The 16719-nt window shown below is 60.7% G+C and overlaps 2 protein-coding genes across 2 annotated transcripts; both read left to right on the top strand.

Moving 5' to 3' along the window:
* Window positions 1–626: 626 nt before the first annotated feature.
* SMUG1 (single-strand-selective monofunctional uracil-DNA glycosylase 1) lies at window positions 627–2941 on the top strand. The gene is made up of 3 exons (XM_049796724.1): window positions 627–714; window positions 1348–1674; window positions 2067–2941. The coding sequence occupies exons 2-3, from the start codon at window positions 1366–1368 to the stop codon at window positions 2616–2618; spliced, it is 861 nt and encodes a 286-aa protein (XP_049652681.1). The 5' UTR covers window positions 627–714; window positions 1348–1365; the 3' UTR covers window positions 2619–2941.
* A 4041-nt stretch (window positions 2942–6982) lies between these two features.
* Window positions 6983–13236, top strand: LOC126036697 (uncharacterized). The gene is made up of 4 exons (XM_049796723.1): window positions 6983–7152; window positions 7947–8044; window positions 8324–9235; window positions 13113–13236. The coding sequence occupies exons 1-4, from the start codon at window positions 7075–7077 to the stop codon at window positions 13234–13236; spliced, it is 1212 nt and encodes a 403-aa protein (XP_049652680.1). The 5' UTR covers window positions 6983–7074.
* Window positions 13237–16719: the final 3483 nt, after the last annotated feature.

Below are 16719 nucleotides of genomic sequence, written 5' to 3'. Positions count from 1 at the left end.
ACACGACACCGGGGATGGGACGGGGACATACATACTGCCCCCATCGGTCGGTGACCGGGAGCCTGGAGGTGGCGGCAGTGGGGGAGGACGGGGTAGGGGACACCCCAGGGACACGGCGGGGGGGGGATGCTGGGGGTCCTGGACACCCGCTTCCCCCCCCCGCCCCGGGCGATACCAACCCCCCCCCGGCGCGGCGCCGGCCGTCCCCGCCAGGGGTCGCCCTTGTGCCGCCGAAGTCGGGGCGGCACCGCCCACCCCACTGGGGAGGGGTGGAGCCAGGAGAGGGCGTGACTTGATGGGACCACGCCCCTCTCACCTCCCTGCCTGCGCCCCCGGCCCTGTGGGGTCACGACCCCCAGGTCAGGTCCCACCCGTGTCCGTGTCCCCCGCCATGTTGCCCACGCGTGTTCACGACCCCGTTGTGAGGGCCGGGGGGGTGGGGAGGAAATCTCGCCGCAAAGCACGATGGGAAACTCCGCGCACCGCCCCGTGATGCAGCGCTGCCGCGCGCAGACAAAGGGCCCGGCCCCGCCCCTTTTCCCCCCCCCGCGCGGGGCACGCCGGGAAGGCGGCGGAGCGGGGGGGGCGTGGCCCACCGGACTCCAGCTCCCGGCAGGCGCTGCGCGCGGGGTCGAAGGGGCGGGGCCGGGTTAGGGGTCAAAGGGCGGGGCGGGCCGGCAGCGCGGCCGGTGGGCCCCGGCGCGGCGCACACAGGTAGGCCTCGGGGGGGGGGGCGCGTGATGTTTATATGACGTCACGTCACGTCGTTAGGGGACTTGAGGGACCTGTGGGAGGAAGGGAGTGATGGTGGGGAGGGGACAGGACCGAGGCCGGGCTTGGGGGGCAGGGAGGGGCCCCTGGGGGCGGCAGGCCTGGGGTAGGCCCGGCGCTGGGGGCGGGGGGGGGGAAGTTGGGGGGTCCTGAGGGGCAGGACTGCGCTGTGGGGCGGTTAAGGGTTCGGGGGGGGGCAGGACAGGGTTAGGGGGGGCAGTTAGGGGGCCTTGGGGGCACAGGGCTGTGGCAGAGGGGCAGTTAGGGGGCCCTGAGGGGGGCCATTGGGGGGCTCGGGGGGGCAGGGTTGCTCTCTGGGGCAGTTGGGGGCCCTGGGGGCATAGGGCTAGGATAAGGGGGGCCCTGGGGGGGGTGCAGGGCTGCTGTGTGGGGTAGCTGGGGGCCCTGGGATTGCAGGGGATGGGGGAGGGGGGGCGCTGGGGCTCTTCCTTTGCCGTTTCAGAGCTGGAGGGGGCACAGGCTGCCCCCTCACCTCCACCCCGGGCATGGTGCCTCCCTCGAAGGGCTGCCCTGTCACCTCCCGGGGCTGTCCCGTCACCCCTCTCCCCTCCGTAGGCACCAGGCGATGGCAGCATGGAGGAGAGCGTGGCTGAGACTGTGGAGACGGTGACAGAGCCGGTGACAGGGACGGTGCCAGTGGCAGAAGAGGAGGAGGATGACAACGACGATGACCTGGCAGGGCGGTTCCTGCGGCTGGAGCGGGAGCAGAGCGCGCTGCTGCAGGCGCTGCCGCCCTTCGGGGAGCCCGTCAGCCACGTCTACCACCCCCTCGACTATGCCTGGGAGCCCCACTGCGACTTCGTGCGCCGCTACTGCCGCACCCCCAAACGCGTCCTCTTCCTTGGCATGAACCCTGGCCCCTTCGGCATGGCCCAGACCGGGGTGCGGCACCCAGGGGGACCCCGGTGGGGAGGGAAACTGAGGCACGGGCAAGGCTGGGACTGGGCCAGGGGTGTTGATAGGGTGGCTGTGCCCAGGGGACAGGGGGTGTGTGTGTGCACCCCGTATGTCCCCGCAGAGCCAAAAAGGGGGGGAAGCTGAGGCACGGCAGTGCTCGGGGGATGCCAAGCACTGTCCCCATCCATCCCTACGCAGCCCCACGTGAGGGAAACCGAGGCACAGAGGCAGCTGGCTCAACTCCAGGGCTGTTTCAGCATGGCCATTCCCCAGGGCACCCCCCAAGCTCCCCCTTCCAACTCCCGGGGAGGAGTAACCGCACCTGGGAAGGGGGGGTGATCACAAGCTTCCCCCTGACTGCCCTCCCCATCTCACAGGTTCCCTTCGGAGAAGTCTGGCACGTGCGGGAGTGGCTGCGGGTCGTCGGGGGGGTGAAGAAGCCGCCCTCGGAGCACCCCAAGCGCCCGGTGCTGGGCCTGACCTGCCGACGGGCAGAGGTGAGCGGCGCCCGCTTTTGGGGGCTGGTACGGACCCTCTGCCCCGACCCCCACCTCTTCTTCCGTCACTGCTTCGTCCACAACCACTGTCCCCTCCTCTTCCTCGCCTCCAGCGGTCGGAACTTGCCCCCCACCGAGCTGCCCCCCGCCCAACGCGACCTGTTGATGGGGCTTTGCGACCGGGCGCTGACACGAACCGTGGGGCTGCTGGGCGTTGGGCTGGTGGTGGGCGTGGGGCGTTACGCCGAGCGGCGGGCACGGCGCGCTTTGGCAGCTGCCGGCCTGACCGTTCGCGTCGAGGGGTTACCCCATCCCTCACCCCGAAACCCCCGTGCCAACCGGGGGTGGGAGGAGCTGGCCAAGGCGCGACTGGGAGAACTGGGAGTGCTGGAGTTGTTGGAGGAGAAGGGGGGCACGGCGGCGGGGAGGTGAGGCGGAGGGTTTCGGAGGGGGATAGGTGGATCTGTGCCTCAGTTTCTCCTGTGGAGGGCAAGGCTGGGGTTTGGGGGGAGTGGGTAACGGGTCTGTGCCTCCGTTTCCCCAGTTCGAAGCTCGTTTGGGGGACCTTCAGGAGGTGGAGGATGGATCTCTGCCTCAGTTTTACCCCCACAGGACCAAGCTCGGGGTCTCATTTTGAGGAAGAGGATGGGTCTGCACCTCAGTTTCCCCACTGAGAGCAAAGCGGGGTCCCATCACACAGGGATGGGGGAAACATCCATCCCCTGCCCTGTCTCATGCCTCAGTTTCCCCTTGCCGTGGGGCAGACCCCACCACAAGGGCTAATTCTGCTGCCAGCAGCCTCCAGTCTCCCCAGTTTAACACTAAATGGGCTCTCAGGAAAGGTGAGGTGCCACATCCCATGGGGGGTGCTGGCTGTGACCCTGCCCTGTGCCTCAGTTTCCCCTGTGAGGCACCTGGGAGCCCCGGGCTTGATCCCCACCAAGCTGTGGGGCTCTTCACCCTTTTATTTCCCCTAAAATCTCCCTTTTTGGGGTTTTGGGGTTTTTTTAAGCTATTTAACCCAAGGGCTCAGTGGCCCTGCTCACTCTTGGCAGGGAAAACTGAGACCTGGGTGTGTCCCCCAGGCCGGGGAGACAGGGGGTGGGGACATGGGGCGCAAAGGGGTCCCCGGGGTGGTCTGTTGCCTGTCCCTGTGCCTCAGTTTCCCCTGCTGGCAATAAACACTGTGTCCTGCAGGGCCGTGGCCTCCGCCTCGTCCTTGGGGTGACATCCCCTGGGGGGGGGGGGGGGGGGGTCACCTGCCCCTGGGTGTGTGTGGGGGTTCCCTGCTACAGTCATCTGGCCCAAAGGCACTCGTGAATTTGGGGGTGCAGGTGGGGGTACACGTTGGTTTGGGGGTGTAAGCAGATGTGGGGGTGTAGGGTGTGGGATACACCTGGATTTGGGGATGCAGGTGTGGGTAAAACCAGATTTGGGGGTGGGGGTACACCCCAGTTTGGGGGTGCAGGGAGGGGAGTACACCTTGGTTTGGGGGTGTAACTGGATATGGGGGTGCAGCTGGGACATACACCTGGATTTGGGGGTGCAGGGTGGGGGGGTTGACTGGATTTGGGCATTCAGGGTGGGGGTACACCCTGGTGGTTTTTGGGTGCAGGGTGGGGGTATAACCCCTCCTGATCCTCAAAGACTGAGTTAACCCCCATAGGGCATTTGGGGGGGGGGGGGGGGCTTCCTGGGTTCACTCCAGACACCCCCCCGATGCCCCCCTAAAGCTGACAGAGGACCCAGGTATCCGGGGAGATTGGGGAGGAGGGGGGGGGCTGCATCCAGTGTGATGCAGGGAGAACCCCCCGCCATCCTGCACCCCCCAAAGTCCCTGCCATCCTCCAAAGGGCCCAGGGGGGGCCCCATCCCCCTGGCAGGCACTGAGTTTCTGGTGTCGCCCCCCCCCACCACCACCACCCCGGGCGAGGGGCCTGTCCCCAGCCTGGCACCGACCAGCCAGGCCCTGACTAATGGCGACACGTAATTAATTTGGCCGTTAATGAATCAGCATCTTTACGGTAAGAGGCTGTTACCTGCCCTGAGACCCAGCACTTTGGGGGCAGAGGGGCCATGGGGGCTTGGAGGGGGACATGGGGGGACACGGGAGCTTGGGGGGGGATGTGGGGACCTGGGGGGGGACACGGCACTCGGGGGGGGGGAACATGGATGTCTTCTTTGGGGGGGGGGGGGGGGCACACACAGCAGGTCCTCAGGGGCAGCCACAGGGCTGGAAAGAGGATTTGCAGCACAGGGGGGCAGGAATTTGCCTGTTTCTGCAGCAATTCTGGTGGGTTTTCCCCATTTCTGGGCCGGCAAAGGCTGCAGTGCGCCCGGGACCCCCCCCAGGGCCGGGGGGCACCCACTGACTGCATCTCCCCTGGTGCGCTGGGATGAGGCCACCCACCTGCCCCTGCCCCCAACCGGTGGTGCCCCATGGGAGATGGGGGTCCCAAGGTGGGCGCCCCCACGTGGCCCCACATCTGGGCAAAGTCTTGGGGGGTCGAACCCCCTCTGGGGTATGAACCCCCCCCATCCTGCCCCCCCCCCCCCCCCCCCCCAACCAGCACGTCCGACCCCAGGAGCCGCCCACGCATCCCACAGCCACCCCTGGTACCCCACCCCAAAACCCCGGCCCTGCGCACCCCCCATTCCCCCCCCACCCCATTTCTACTCATTGCCCCCACTCCCGTTCCCCCTCACCCCAATTCCCCCTCCCATTTGCCCCCCATTTACCCCCACTCCCATTTGCCCCCCCCATTTGCTGCCCTCCCATTTACCCCAATTTGCTCCCCATTTCCCCCCACTCCCCCCTTCCAATTAACCCCATTTGCCCCACCCATTTACCCCCATTTACCCCCACTTCCATTTGCCCCCCATTCACTCCCCATTTCCCCCCCGCTCCCATTTATCCCCTTCCAATTAACCCCCACCCATTTCCCCCCATTCCCTTCCCCCCCACCCCATTCCCAGCTCCCCAGGGACCCCCATTCCGGGGAACACCCCCCCGATTCCCCCCCCCCCCCACCCGCAATCCCTGATTTAAGCCCCCGGTGACAGTTTTACGTCCCCACGCCGCCCGCCGCCGCCCCGGCAGCTTTTCCCCGCGACCCGAGTCGTGCCGCCCGAGCCGGCGTTCCCAGGGCCGGCGGCAGCCGCCGGCACTAAATCACTCTGCCACTTAAGAACTAAAAGTTCCTAATAAATAATTTTTTTACAGGGAATGCGGTCCCGCCATTCCGGAGGGCTGGATGCAGCCGTATTTCAAGGCGATTGTCACGTTCGGCTGCCGCCGCGCTTCGACGCCAAGTGAGTGTTTGGCTATCGGAGACTTTCTGGAGTTGGGAATCGGTCGTTTCCCGGACGGAGCCTGACGAAGGGCGACTGTGAAGAAGGGGAAGGTGTTGGGAATGGGAGGGGGCTCTTGGCTGGCACCCCAATATCCAAGGAGCGGCTCCGGCGTGGTCACCGGTGTGTGTGTCAGCCTTGGAGATGGAGGGATGGAAGGAGAGAAGGAGGGAGGGATGAGGCAGGGAAGGAGGGATGAAAAGATGGAGGGAGAGAGGAGGGATGGATGAATGGGATGGAGGGATGTGTGGGGAGCGGGGTGAGGCAGGGATGGGATGGATGGGATGGAAGGATGAGGCAGGGAAGGAGGGACGGAGGGATAAGGGAGGAAAGGAGAGATGGGAGGCAGGGAGGAAGGGATGGATGGGATGGAAGGATGAGGCAGGGATGGAGGAATGGGATGGAGGGATGCGTGGAGAGAGGGATGAGGCAGGGATGGAGGGAAGGAGGGAAGGAGGGTGTTTGTGGCTCCCGCCGGGCTCCCACCTGGCTCAGACGGCGGGTGTAGCAGAGGGGGTGTTATGGCACTTACTGATATCTGGAGTTGCAAATACAGATACATGGATGGATGGATGGATGGATGGATGGATGTGTGGACAGAGGGATGCACAGGCGGATGGATGGGTGTGCGGGCAGATCGGGACACACGGATGGGGCAGCCGTGGTGGGGAAGGATGGGACAGGGACAGGGACAGGGTGTCTCGGTGCCAGCAGCCCTGGAGCCGGGGCCGAGGTCCTGTGTCCGTCTGTCCACGCGTGGGAGCAGCCGTCCGTGTTTCCTTGAGCTTCACCGCCTTGGGGGACGCCTTGAGAAAGGGCAGGTCCAATGGCTCTTCTCGGTGTTTCCATCTCGGATTTGGGGAGAAAAGGGGCAAAGGGAGATTTTGATTTAATTACAGAGGTTTGAGTTGATTTGAGAGGAAACGGGGGCTGGCTCAGCACCTTTTGGGCTGATCCTGAGCGGGTTCATCCTCCTCAGCTGTCAGACAGGGACCATTAATGTGGGACAGACAGACAGACAGAAAAATAAAGAGATGCAGAGACAGGCGGGGAGATAAAGGGTTGGGGCCAGGGTGGGGGAGCGGATGCTCTGCGGGATAATCCAAAAGACGGAGAGATGGAAAGATAAACACCAGGAGAGACAGAGCACCAGCTGGACGGACAGACGGATGGCTGGAACGACAGAACAGATAACCCCCCCAGGCTCTGCCGGCACTGCATGCTCACCTGGGTGGGTTTGGGTTAAAAAAATCCCTTTTTTTTTCTGCCTGCCGGACATTCCCGGTGGGAAACAGCTGGTTTATTCCCCTTTTTCCCCTCATTCCTAGGTTCTCTTTAGATGGAGGGAGATGGATTTGGCAGTGCCAGAGCCCCTGGAGCCGGGGGGGGGGGCTGTGGCTGCTCAGCCCCCTGCACGGCAGGTTACATTTTTTTTATTGAATTACTTTAAATAAAAGAAAAAAAACAAAGGGAAAAGCCCAAGGAGAAGAGAGGAATTAAGGGAAGCAGAAGGCTTCAGATCCATCCCCAGGAATAAATGGGCATCTTGGCCTTCCTCCTCCTCCTCCTCCTCCTCCTCCGCCGGCAGTGTCTGCGACCACGTGAAAAGCTCGGGGTAATTTACGGCCCTTCCCGGGAAGCCTTCGGAGGCGACTGTTTTCTCCTGCGATATTTATAGGGATGTGGGGGGCTGGAGGCTTTGCTCGCTGCCCCCCGAGGTTTTGGGGGGGGGGGAATTATTTATGGGGTTTGAGTTGGAGGCTCCTCTTGGCTTGGTGGGGGGGGGGTGGTGTTTTCCTCCCATCCCAGCGGGGCAAAATCTTGGGATTGGGATCAAGGGTGATGTCTCGGCATCCTCCATCCCCAGAGCCCCCCCCCCCGGGCTCCAGCACAAGCCCACCGTGGATTCTGTCCACGGCTGGAAGCTTGCTCGCACGGCACGGGGGGGTGAAGGGGTCACACGGGGGGGTGAGCACGAAGCGGGGAGGCGGGGGGGGGGGGCTCGTAGGCACCGTATAACGCCCTGCAAGTGCGATGCAGTAACTTGGGGGTACAGTGCTACACCCCGTGAGTGTAGGTGCCCTATAGGTACCACCCCTCCTACCCTGCGGGTACTGCGCGTCACCCCCAGGGACACCCCCGCGTACACGGCGGTGCTCGGCGAGTAGCCGACAGGTACCCGGCGAGCCCCTAAAACACGCTGCGAGACCTGTGGGACCCCGTCAGCACCCACTCACACACCACCCCCACCCCCCCAGCTCCCTGCCTCAGTTTCCCCCCCCCCCCCCGCCGCAGAAAGGGGGCCGCAGCGCGAGGCCGCCCGCGTTCGGGGAGGAAGCGAAGAAGAACGGTGAAGCTAATTGAAGACGAAGGGGAAATTTTTAATCAGGGCGAATGTAATTACTGCAGCTGGAGTTGGGCCAGGGCAGCAGGTTAATGGCCCCGCGGCTTCAATTCCATCTTCCCCCTCGGCTCGGCCTCGCCGCGCTCCCGGCCGGGAATTGCTGGTGAATCCTGGGAGCGAAGCTTCCTCCATCCCTCCGTCCTTCCCTCCATCCCTCCATCCTTCCCTCCGTCCTTCCCTCCATCCCTCCGTCCTTCCCTCCATCCCTCCATCCTTCCCTCCATCCCACCATCCCTCTTTCCTCCCTGTCATCCCTCCATCCCGTCCCCTATCCGTCCTTCCATCCCTCCATCCCGTCCCCTATCCGTCCTTCCATCCCTCCATCCCATCCCCTATCCATCCTTCCATCCCTCCATCCCTCCCTCCTTCCTCCCGGCCCCAGGGCACTGGGCCGAACTGGGAGGCACTGGACCAAAACTGGGAGGCACTGGGCTGCCAGCAGCCGGTTGTCCGGGCCGGCTCTGCGGGGAGAAGCCGCTAGAGAGAGGCAGAGAGCTGCCGGCAACGGCGGCGGCTCCCGGACCCGCACCGGGACCCGCACCCGGACCCAGACCGGCACCCTGGACCCGGACCCGCACCCGGACCCGCACCCTGGACCAGCACCCACACCCGGACCAGCACCCCAGACCCACAACCCGGACCCGGACCTGCAGCCCGGACCCACAACCCGCACCTCCGACCCGGATCCGGATCGGGACCCCGCACCCAGACCGGCACCCCAGACCCGCACCCTGGACCCGCACCCGCACCCAGACCGGCACCCCGGACCCACACCCGCACCCTGCACCTCCTACCTGGACCCGCACCCAGACCAGCACCCCAGACCCTCACCCTGGACCCACACCTGCACCCAGACCAGCACCCCAGACCCTCACCCTGGACCCACACCTGCACCCAGACCAGCACCCCAGACCCGCACCCCACACCCTGGACCCGCACCTCCAACCCGCACCCGCAACCTGCACCCAGACCGGCAGCCCAGACCCACACTCCGCACCTCTGACCTGCACCTGCACCCGCACCCCACACCCGCACCCCAAACCCAGCCCTGCACCCCAGACCCGCACCCAGACCCGCACCCCAAACCCAGTCCTGCACCCCATACCCGCACCCAGACCCACACCCCAGACCCGCACCCCAAACCCAGCCCTGCACCCCAGCCCCGCACCCAGCCCCGCACCCCAAACCCAGCCCTGCACCCCAGACCCGCACCCAGACCCGCACCCAAACCCAGCCCTGCACCCCATACCCGCACCCAGCCCCGCACCCAGACCTGCACCCCAAACCCAGCCCTGCACCCCAGCCCCGCACCCAGACCCGCACCCCAAACCCAGCCCTGCACCCCAGACCCGCACCCAGACCTGCACCCCACACCCGCACCCAAACCCAGCCCTGCACCCCAGACCCGCACCCAGACCAGCACCCAGACCCGCACCCCAAACCCAGCCCTGCACCCCAGACCCGCACCCAGCTCCGCACCCAGACCCGCACCCCACACCCGCACCCCAAACCCAGCCCTGCACCCCAGACCCGCACCCCAAACCCAGCCCTGCACCCCAGACCCGCACCCAGACCCGCACCCCAAACCCAGCCCTGCACCCCAGACCCGCACCCAGACCCGCACCCCAAACCCAGCCCTGCACCCCAGCCCCGCACCCAGACGCAGCCGAGAGGGTCCCCAGAGCCGGGGCTTTGCTGCGGGACTGGGGATGCTGCAGGGTGGGGGGGTGCGGGATGTGGGGCGCAGGGGTGGGATGTGCGGGGTTGGGGGGTGCAGGGCAGGGGTGCAAATCCGGAGGTGCCCCGACCCCCCCCCAACACAGCCCAGGCCGAGCCCCAGCAGCTCCAGCATCATCTCCCACGGGACCCGGCGGCCTTTGCGCTGGAGCGGATTTCGGGGGGGGACACGCTCGCCCCATCCCCTAGGACCCCCCTCACTGCTCCCCAGCCATGTTTTGGGGCAGAAAGAGGCAAAACCGGGGGGGCTGTGCTCAGCACAAGGTTGGGGACCCGTAGGATCAGGCCGCAATTCCCACCGGCAGGTAGGATCCCTTCCCTGCCCTTCCCCACCGCCTCATCCACAAACCCCTCCCCAAATTTTGGCAAGAGGCTTATTTATTCTTCTCTATATTTTATGTCTCTGTTAATTAGATAATTAATCTTTATTGGTTCCTTTTATTTTTTATTGCTCGCTGCCCCCCCCTCCCCTTCCCCGTGCCGTATTCACGCCTCTCCCGGTGCCTGCATCCCAGCTGCTAGGCAATATTTTTCTAATAGAGTGTTTAAAAAGGAAATGTGGATATGAAAAAGGGGGGGAAAAAATAAAAAAAAAAAAATAAAAACCCTCTTGGAAAAATAATTTCACTTCTGTTACCGGCTAAAATAAAGCTGGAACTGGGTAATAAAAAAAAGAAAATAGCACAATACAAGAGACAATAAAAATGTCATCTTTTCCAATAAAAAACATCTCTTTTTTTCCCCTCGCTGGCTGCTTTGCATGAGATGGGTTTTGTTCCCCCGTTCTTGACATGTCAGGAGAGGAAGGGGGAGAAGGAGCGAGCGGGAGCGCACCGGGGAAGTGAGGCTTCAGGGCAAGGAAGCGTGGGAGAAGGGAAGGAAGGAGGAAGGAAAGAGGGAAAAAAGCTCTTTTAGAGGAGAAAAAAGTCATTTTAGCGGGAAAACAGCACTTTGGGGGTGGGGGGAAGCCTTCTTAGTGGGGCAAAGCCCTTTTAGAGGGAAAACAGCCCCTTTAGAGGGAAAAAAGCCCTTTTGGAGGGGAAAAAAAACATTTAGAAGGAAAAGAAGCCCTTCTGGAAGGGGCAAAAAGCTCTTTTAGAGGGGAAAGCCCCTCCCTTTTAGAGGGAAAAAAGCCCTTTTAGGGGGAAAAAAAGCCCATTTAGAGGAGAAAAAAAGGCCTTTTAGAGAAAAAAAAGTCATTTTAGAGGGGAAAAAAGCCCCTTTAGAGGGAAAAACATCCTGGTTCGGGGCTGGTGAGGTCATGGCTGGTCCCGGGGGAACGGCTGGTGCTGCTTCTCCCATGGGTCCGGCGACGGCCGGGGCATTCGGGGGGTGAATCCCACCCGTCCCATCCCCACCTTAGGGCGAATGGGGTGGGGAACAGGCAGAGTCACCCCAAAAGCTTGATTCCCCCTCTGGGGGTGGTGATGCTCCGGGGGGGGGGGTTGGGCAGGATAAGGCCCCTTTAGGCTTTGGGCATCCCTGGAAGGGGGGGGTCGTGGCTGTGGGAGCTGGGATGGGTCCTCCATGGGAGGGGGACGTGGCACCCATGGGGGGGAATTTGGGGCTGGGGAAGGGAATGTGGGGCTGGAGAAGGGGATTTGGGGCTGGAGAAAGGAATTTAGGGCTGGGAAAGGGAATGTGGGGCTGGGAAAGGGAATGTGGGGCTGGGGAAAGGAGTTTGGGGCTGGGGAAAGGAGTTTGGGGTTGGGGAAAGGAGTTTGGGGTTTGGGAAGGGAATATGGGGCTGGAGGAGGGAACTTGGGGCTGGAAGGAGGGAATGGGGGGCTGAGGAAGGGGACTTGGGGTTAAGGAAGGGAATGTGGGGCTGGGGAAAGGAGTTTGGGGTTTGGGAAAGGGAGTTTGGGGTTTGGGAAAGGAATTTGGGGCTGGAAGGAGGGAATATGGGGCTGGGGAAGGGAGTTTGGGGTTTGGGAAAGGAATTTGGGGCTGGAAGGAGGGAATATGGGGCTGGGGAAGGGAGTTTGGGGTTTGGGAAAGGAATTTGGGGCTGGAAGGAGGGAATATGGGGCTGGGGAAGGGAGTTTGGGGCGGGAGATGGATGCTCCGGCCGCCCATGGTTCCATCCAGGCAGCTCCGATGGCCACAGCTGCTTTGGGATGGGGATGGGGTTCGGTGCCCCAAACCTGGGGCGCCCCGGCCATCCCCCCCCATCACCAGGGCCTGGCCGCGGGGGTTTGGGGAGAAGCAAAACCCCCCAAACCTGAGCTCCCCTGGGGACGGGATTCACCTCCACCACCACAAACAGCCCAGAGAAAGGCATTATTCCACCTGCCTGCAGCCAAGAACACCCCCAAAACCCCCACTTTTCTCCCCAAATCTCCCTTGTGGAGATGCAAAAGTGACGTGGGAGCAAATCCTATATCCATCGCCCCCGGATTTACACCGCATTGACGGAGCCACCACAGCTTTGACCTCATCCTTTATGGCCATAGGGAGACACATGGATCCTGCCGCTGGGATTTCACTGGGATTTTTTTTGGGGGGGGGGGGGGGGAATGGGGGCTGTCGGCACCTGTTTTTCTGTTTAAAGGAGAAATAATCAGGTGCAGGTGTTTGCGTTTCTGCCTGGGCCGGAGGAAAAAAGGCGGCGGTGATTTATAGGAGCGATCGCGCCCGTAAATCTCCCCGCGGTTGGAAAGGAGACCTGGAGAGGGAGTTTTGGTGCGAAATTCCCCTTTTTTTGCCCCATTTCTGTGTCTTCTTTTATTTCTTCCATGCGAGAAAAGAGTCAGAGTGGGAAACCTCCCCCCGCCTCAGGCTCGGCCCCACACGCGGCTCCGTAAATGGGGTTGGATCCAGCCCTGGTCTGCACCCCAATACGCCCCCCCCTCCCCCCAGCAGGATCTGTCCCTGGTGGGGGCAAACCCTGGCTTACTGGGAGCACTGGGAGCACTGGGAGTGTTGGGCAGCCAGGTGGTACCTGCTGGGGAGGGACATCCCCCCCCCCAACCCAGCACCCAACCGGGGACCCCTGGGCTCAGCTGCTGCTTTGGTCCCCCAAGGTTAGAAAGTGCCAAAAAAAGGGAAAACCAACCCAAAAATCAGCTGGGGGGGATCGGGCCCATTTTTATTTGGGGGGAGCTGTTCTAGGGTGGGGGTGGGCGCAGGGATGGGGGGGGGTCGGGGTTTGGCCCCATTTGGGGATGGAGAAATGGGGGGGTGGCATCGCCCTGGTCCCCAGCACAGGGGCCGGATCCTGCCCCCCCCCGGCCCCATCCCGCAGGGAGGAGGAGGAGGAGGAGGAGGAGGAGGAGGAGGAGGAGGAGGAAGGAGGCAGCTGGCGGGAGACAAAGAGCCGGCGATGGAGAAACAAAGAGGGACGGAGGGAGCGAGGCCCCAGACAAAGAGAAACGAGGCGGCGGGAGGAGCCCGGGCGTGAAGGCTCCGACCATCCTCATCCTCATCCTCAGGCCCATCTTCGGCCTCAGCCTCAACGGCCTCCGCACGCCGGGGCGAATGGCCCGGGAAGGGGCAGAGCGGGATCAGAAACACCCCTCGGAGCCGCCAACCCCCCAACTCAGTTATCAGTTTTAGTTTCCTTTCCCCCCCATCACCTTTTAAAAGAATATCTGAAGAATTGGTTTATATCTGAATTTTTTAATATCTGAATTTTTATATCTGAAGATTTTTATATCTGAAGATTTTAATGTCTAAATATTTCCGTATCTGGATTTTTTAATATCTGACTATTTTTAGATCTGAGGTTTTTTGTATTTGAATATTTGACATCTGAATATTTGTCTATCTGAATTTTTTCCATCTGAATATTTTCCTATCCAAATGTTTTTAGATCTGAATTTTTTTGTATCTGAAATTTTTTTAACTTAATATTTTTCTATCTTAATATTTTTCTCTTAACATGTTTATATCTGAACATTTTTCTATCTGAATTTTTTATATCTGACTATTTTTCCCTCGCAATCTTTTTTCTCTTAATATTTTTATACCTGAATACTTTTGATATCTGAATATTTTTCCTAGCTGAATATTTTTCCTAGCTGCACACTTTCCTCTACCTGAACCCTTTTCTCTATCCGAATATATTTTTTCCCTATATCTGAATAATTAAGTCATCTGGATTCCTATGATTTCCCAGCCCCAATGATAAATCGTCATTCCAGGACTGAGCCAGTTGGCAGATCTTTACCTCCGCGCTCTCATTAATCACCCTGCCACCAGATTCATGCTTTATGCTAATGCCGGCAGACTTATTGACTCGGGGTTAGTCAATGACCGGGTCACGCCTGGCCCCGGGCCAGCCGGGGGTGAAAAGGGCAGGGGGTGAAAGGCAGAGGATGGATTTTATATAAAATACCTTGAATTTTATAATCATCATCTTAGAAGTTTTTTAATAACCAGCCCGCAGGAGGGGACGGACGGCATGGCGTCGGCGCGGGTACCGAACCGCACTGCCCCGGGGTTTGGTACCCGCACCGACGCGATGCCGTCCGTCCCCTCCTGCACCCCGCAGCATCAAGCGCCAGCTCCTGGAGTCATGGGATTTTCAGTTTTCTCTCCTCACTTCCAGCCCTAGGAAGAATTCAGCCCCAAACCGGCCTCACAACGTGCACCCAGGTGTTTCACCCCCGTAAATAGTATGGCATATTCTTTTAGTATTAAATTGTTGTTACTGTTAATTTAGTCTTAGTCATAGTCTTAGTCTATTCCTATTTCTATTTCTATTTCTTATTAATATTATTATACCTAACCCTAACCCCTCCCCTCCTGCATCCCTCAGCATCAAGCACCAGCTCCTGGAGTCACGGGATCTCCTGTTTTTCTTGCCTCATTTCCAGCCCTATAGAGAGAACTTTGGGGGGGGTTAAAAATGATGGGGTTTTTTTTCTCCCCGGTCCTTGGTGCTGTAAGGGCTTTAGCACCTGCAGATACATAGGAGACACATCTGCAGGGACATCCCTATGTGCATATGCAGGATTGTGGGGGGTGAGACTATAGATCTGTCTATAAGCCCCCAATATACTGAGCAGCAGGACAGTATATGGGTCTATATGCGAGGCCCTTACCCAGCTCTGTGCATCACTAGCTATAGAAGTGTATGTATAGATAAAGATATATATGCACCCCATGGATCCAGCCCTGCACACAGCATCACAGGAATAGGATTGTATATGTGCCTATATGTGCCCTAGAGATGTCATTATAACCCTGTGGTTATAGTGTATACATTATATATTATAATGTATAAATTACGCATTATATTATACATTATCTATATATTAGACTGTATACATCTGTGGGGAGGGGACTGTATCTGCTTCTATACGTCCCCTGTAGGTCCCGCTCTGTATGCGTAGGAGCGATAGGGCCCTATAGGTGCGGGTGCCGTGCTGGCACCCTGCTGCCTGTCCCTCTATACGTGTCTATAGGCACTGCCAGAGGTGGGAGATGCTGCCTGGGCTTGGGGGGGCTCAGCCTGGTCCCGGGGGGGTGGGCTGGGTCCTGTCCTGGGGGGCTTTACCCCATGGAGGGGGGGTCAGGCTGGGGGGTCCATAGGGGTCTGGGGGGGAGTGGGGGGTGTCCGTGGGGGGGATCCCGGGAGCCTTCTGGGGTGGAAGTCCCGAGGGACGGAGGACGTGGGGTGGGGGGGTCCCGGGGGGGGGTCCCGGGGGTCTCCGTGGGAGGAAGGACACGCGGGGGGGGGTCCCGGGAGGAGCCTCGGGGTGAGAACGACGGGGCTGGGAGGAGGAAGGGGGGGGGGGGGGCGGGGAAAAAAAAAGGCAGAAAAAGCAAAGTGTGCCCCCCTACCCCCCCCGGGGCAGGGCTGGGGGCGGCGCCGGGGGCGGTGCGGGCCGGGGCCGCCTCGACGGGACGGGCCCCCGGGCGGCCGCGGCTTCGGCTCGGGCGGAGCGGCCGGAGGAGGGAGACGGGGCTGCTGCGCCCTCCGAACCGGCCCCCCCGCCTCTTCCCGGGACCCCCCGGAACGGCACCCGCCGGGACGGGACCCCCCGGAGCTCCCCGGGCCCCCCCGAGTCCTGCCGGGTCCCCCCGGCCCGTCCGCCCCGTCGGGGAGCTGCGCGGCAGGTAAGCGGGGTCCGGCCCCCCCCGCCCCTTTTCTCCCCCTTTCTTTTTTCCTCTTTCTTTTTCTTCCTTTCCCTCCTTTGCTTTCTCCTTTTCTTCCTTTCTTTTGCCCTTTTTTCCTTTCCCTTCTTTTCATTTTTCCTTTTTTCCTCTCTATCTCCCTTTTTACTTTTTCTTCCTTTTTCTTCCTTCCTCTTCACTTTTCTTCCCTTTCCCCCCCTTTCTTCCTTTTGCCTCCTTTTCCCTACTCTTTTGCATCTTTTTTCTTTCCCTTTTTTCGCTCTTTCTCCCTTCCTTCCTCTCATTTTTCTTTCCCACCTCTCTTTTCTTCCCTCCATTCCCTCCCTCTTTCCCTCCTCCCCCCCCATCCCCCTGCAGGAAAAGGGCAGCAGCAAACTTTGCCCCCCCCTTCATCCCCTCTTCCCCACTCCCCCCTCCTCCATCTCTCTCCAGAAAACAGCCTGAAAAAGTCTATTTTTGGGGGTACTCCCCTTTTCCCCCATTCCCACCCCCAAAAGCTGCCGGGTTGGGGGGGGTCTCCAACTCGGGGGGATTGGGGTGGGGGGGGCAGCTTTTCCCCTCAACACGATGAGGGTCCTGCAGTGGGATGCTTGGGCCAAGCCGGGAAATCTGATTTTTATGGGGCACTCGACAAGTGTTCTGAACTGGACCTCCTTTTGCCTCACTCCACCCCCCCACCCCGCTAAGAAAAGAGCCTTCAGCCCAATTTTGGGTTGAAAAAGCGAGAATTCAGCTAAAAAATAAATAAGAGTTCCGCCATGCTCTGGTATTCAAATCACGTAGCCCCGAGCCCAGTGTTCCCGCTTCCAAGAAATATTAATCTAAATTACTATTAATAAGGGACAGCTACAAGTTAATTGGCATTAAAATAATTCATTTCAATTTGTTAATATTAAATGAGCAGATAGCACCTTCGCTCCGGACGCACTTGCAATGCCGGGGCTGGGGGGGGAGGTC

Source organism: Accipiter gentilis, unplaced genomic scaffold (genome assembly GCF_929443795.1).
Source record: "Accipiter gentilis unplaced genomic scaffold, bAccGen1.1, whole genome shotgun sequence".
Taxonomy (NCBI): domain Eukaryota; kingdom Metazoa; phylum Chordata; class Aves; order Accipitriformes; family Accipitridae; genus Astur; species Astur gentilis.
Note: the sequence above shows the minus strand (reverse complement) of the source record. Positions and strands in the feature narration are given on the sequence as shown.

Excerpts from the sequence above, each read along its gene's own strand:
- SMUG1 (XM_049796724.1), top strand. The coding sequence starts at position 1,366 with ATGGAGGAGAGCGTGGCTGAGACTGTGGAGACGGTGACAGAGCCGGTG. Across the intron at positions 1,675-2,066 it reads TCGGCATGGCCCAGACCGGG|GTTCCCTTCGGAGAAGTCTG; the intron begins GTGCGGCACCCA and ends CCCATCTCACAG.
- LOC126036697 (XM_049796723.1), top strand. The coding sequence starts at position 7,075 with ATGGGCATCTTGGCCTTCCTCCTCCTCCTCCTCCTCCTCCTCCGCCGG. Across the intron at positions 7,153-7,946 it reads GACCACGTGAAAAGCTCGGG|CTGGAGTTGGGCCAGGGCAG; the intron begins GTAATTTACGGC and ends TAATTACTGCAG. Across the intron at positions 9,236-13,112 it reads TGCACCCCAAACCCAGCCCT|GCCCATCTTCGGCCTCAGCC; the intron begins GCACCCCAGCCC and ends CCTCATCCTCAG.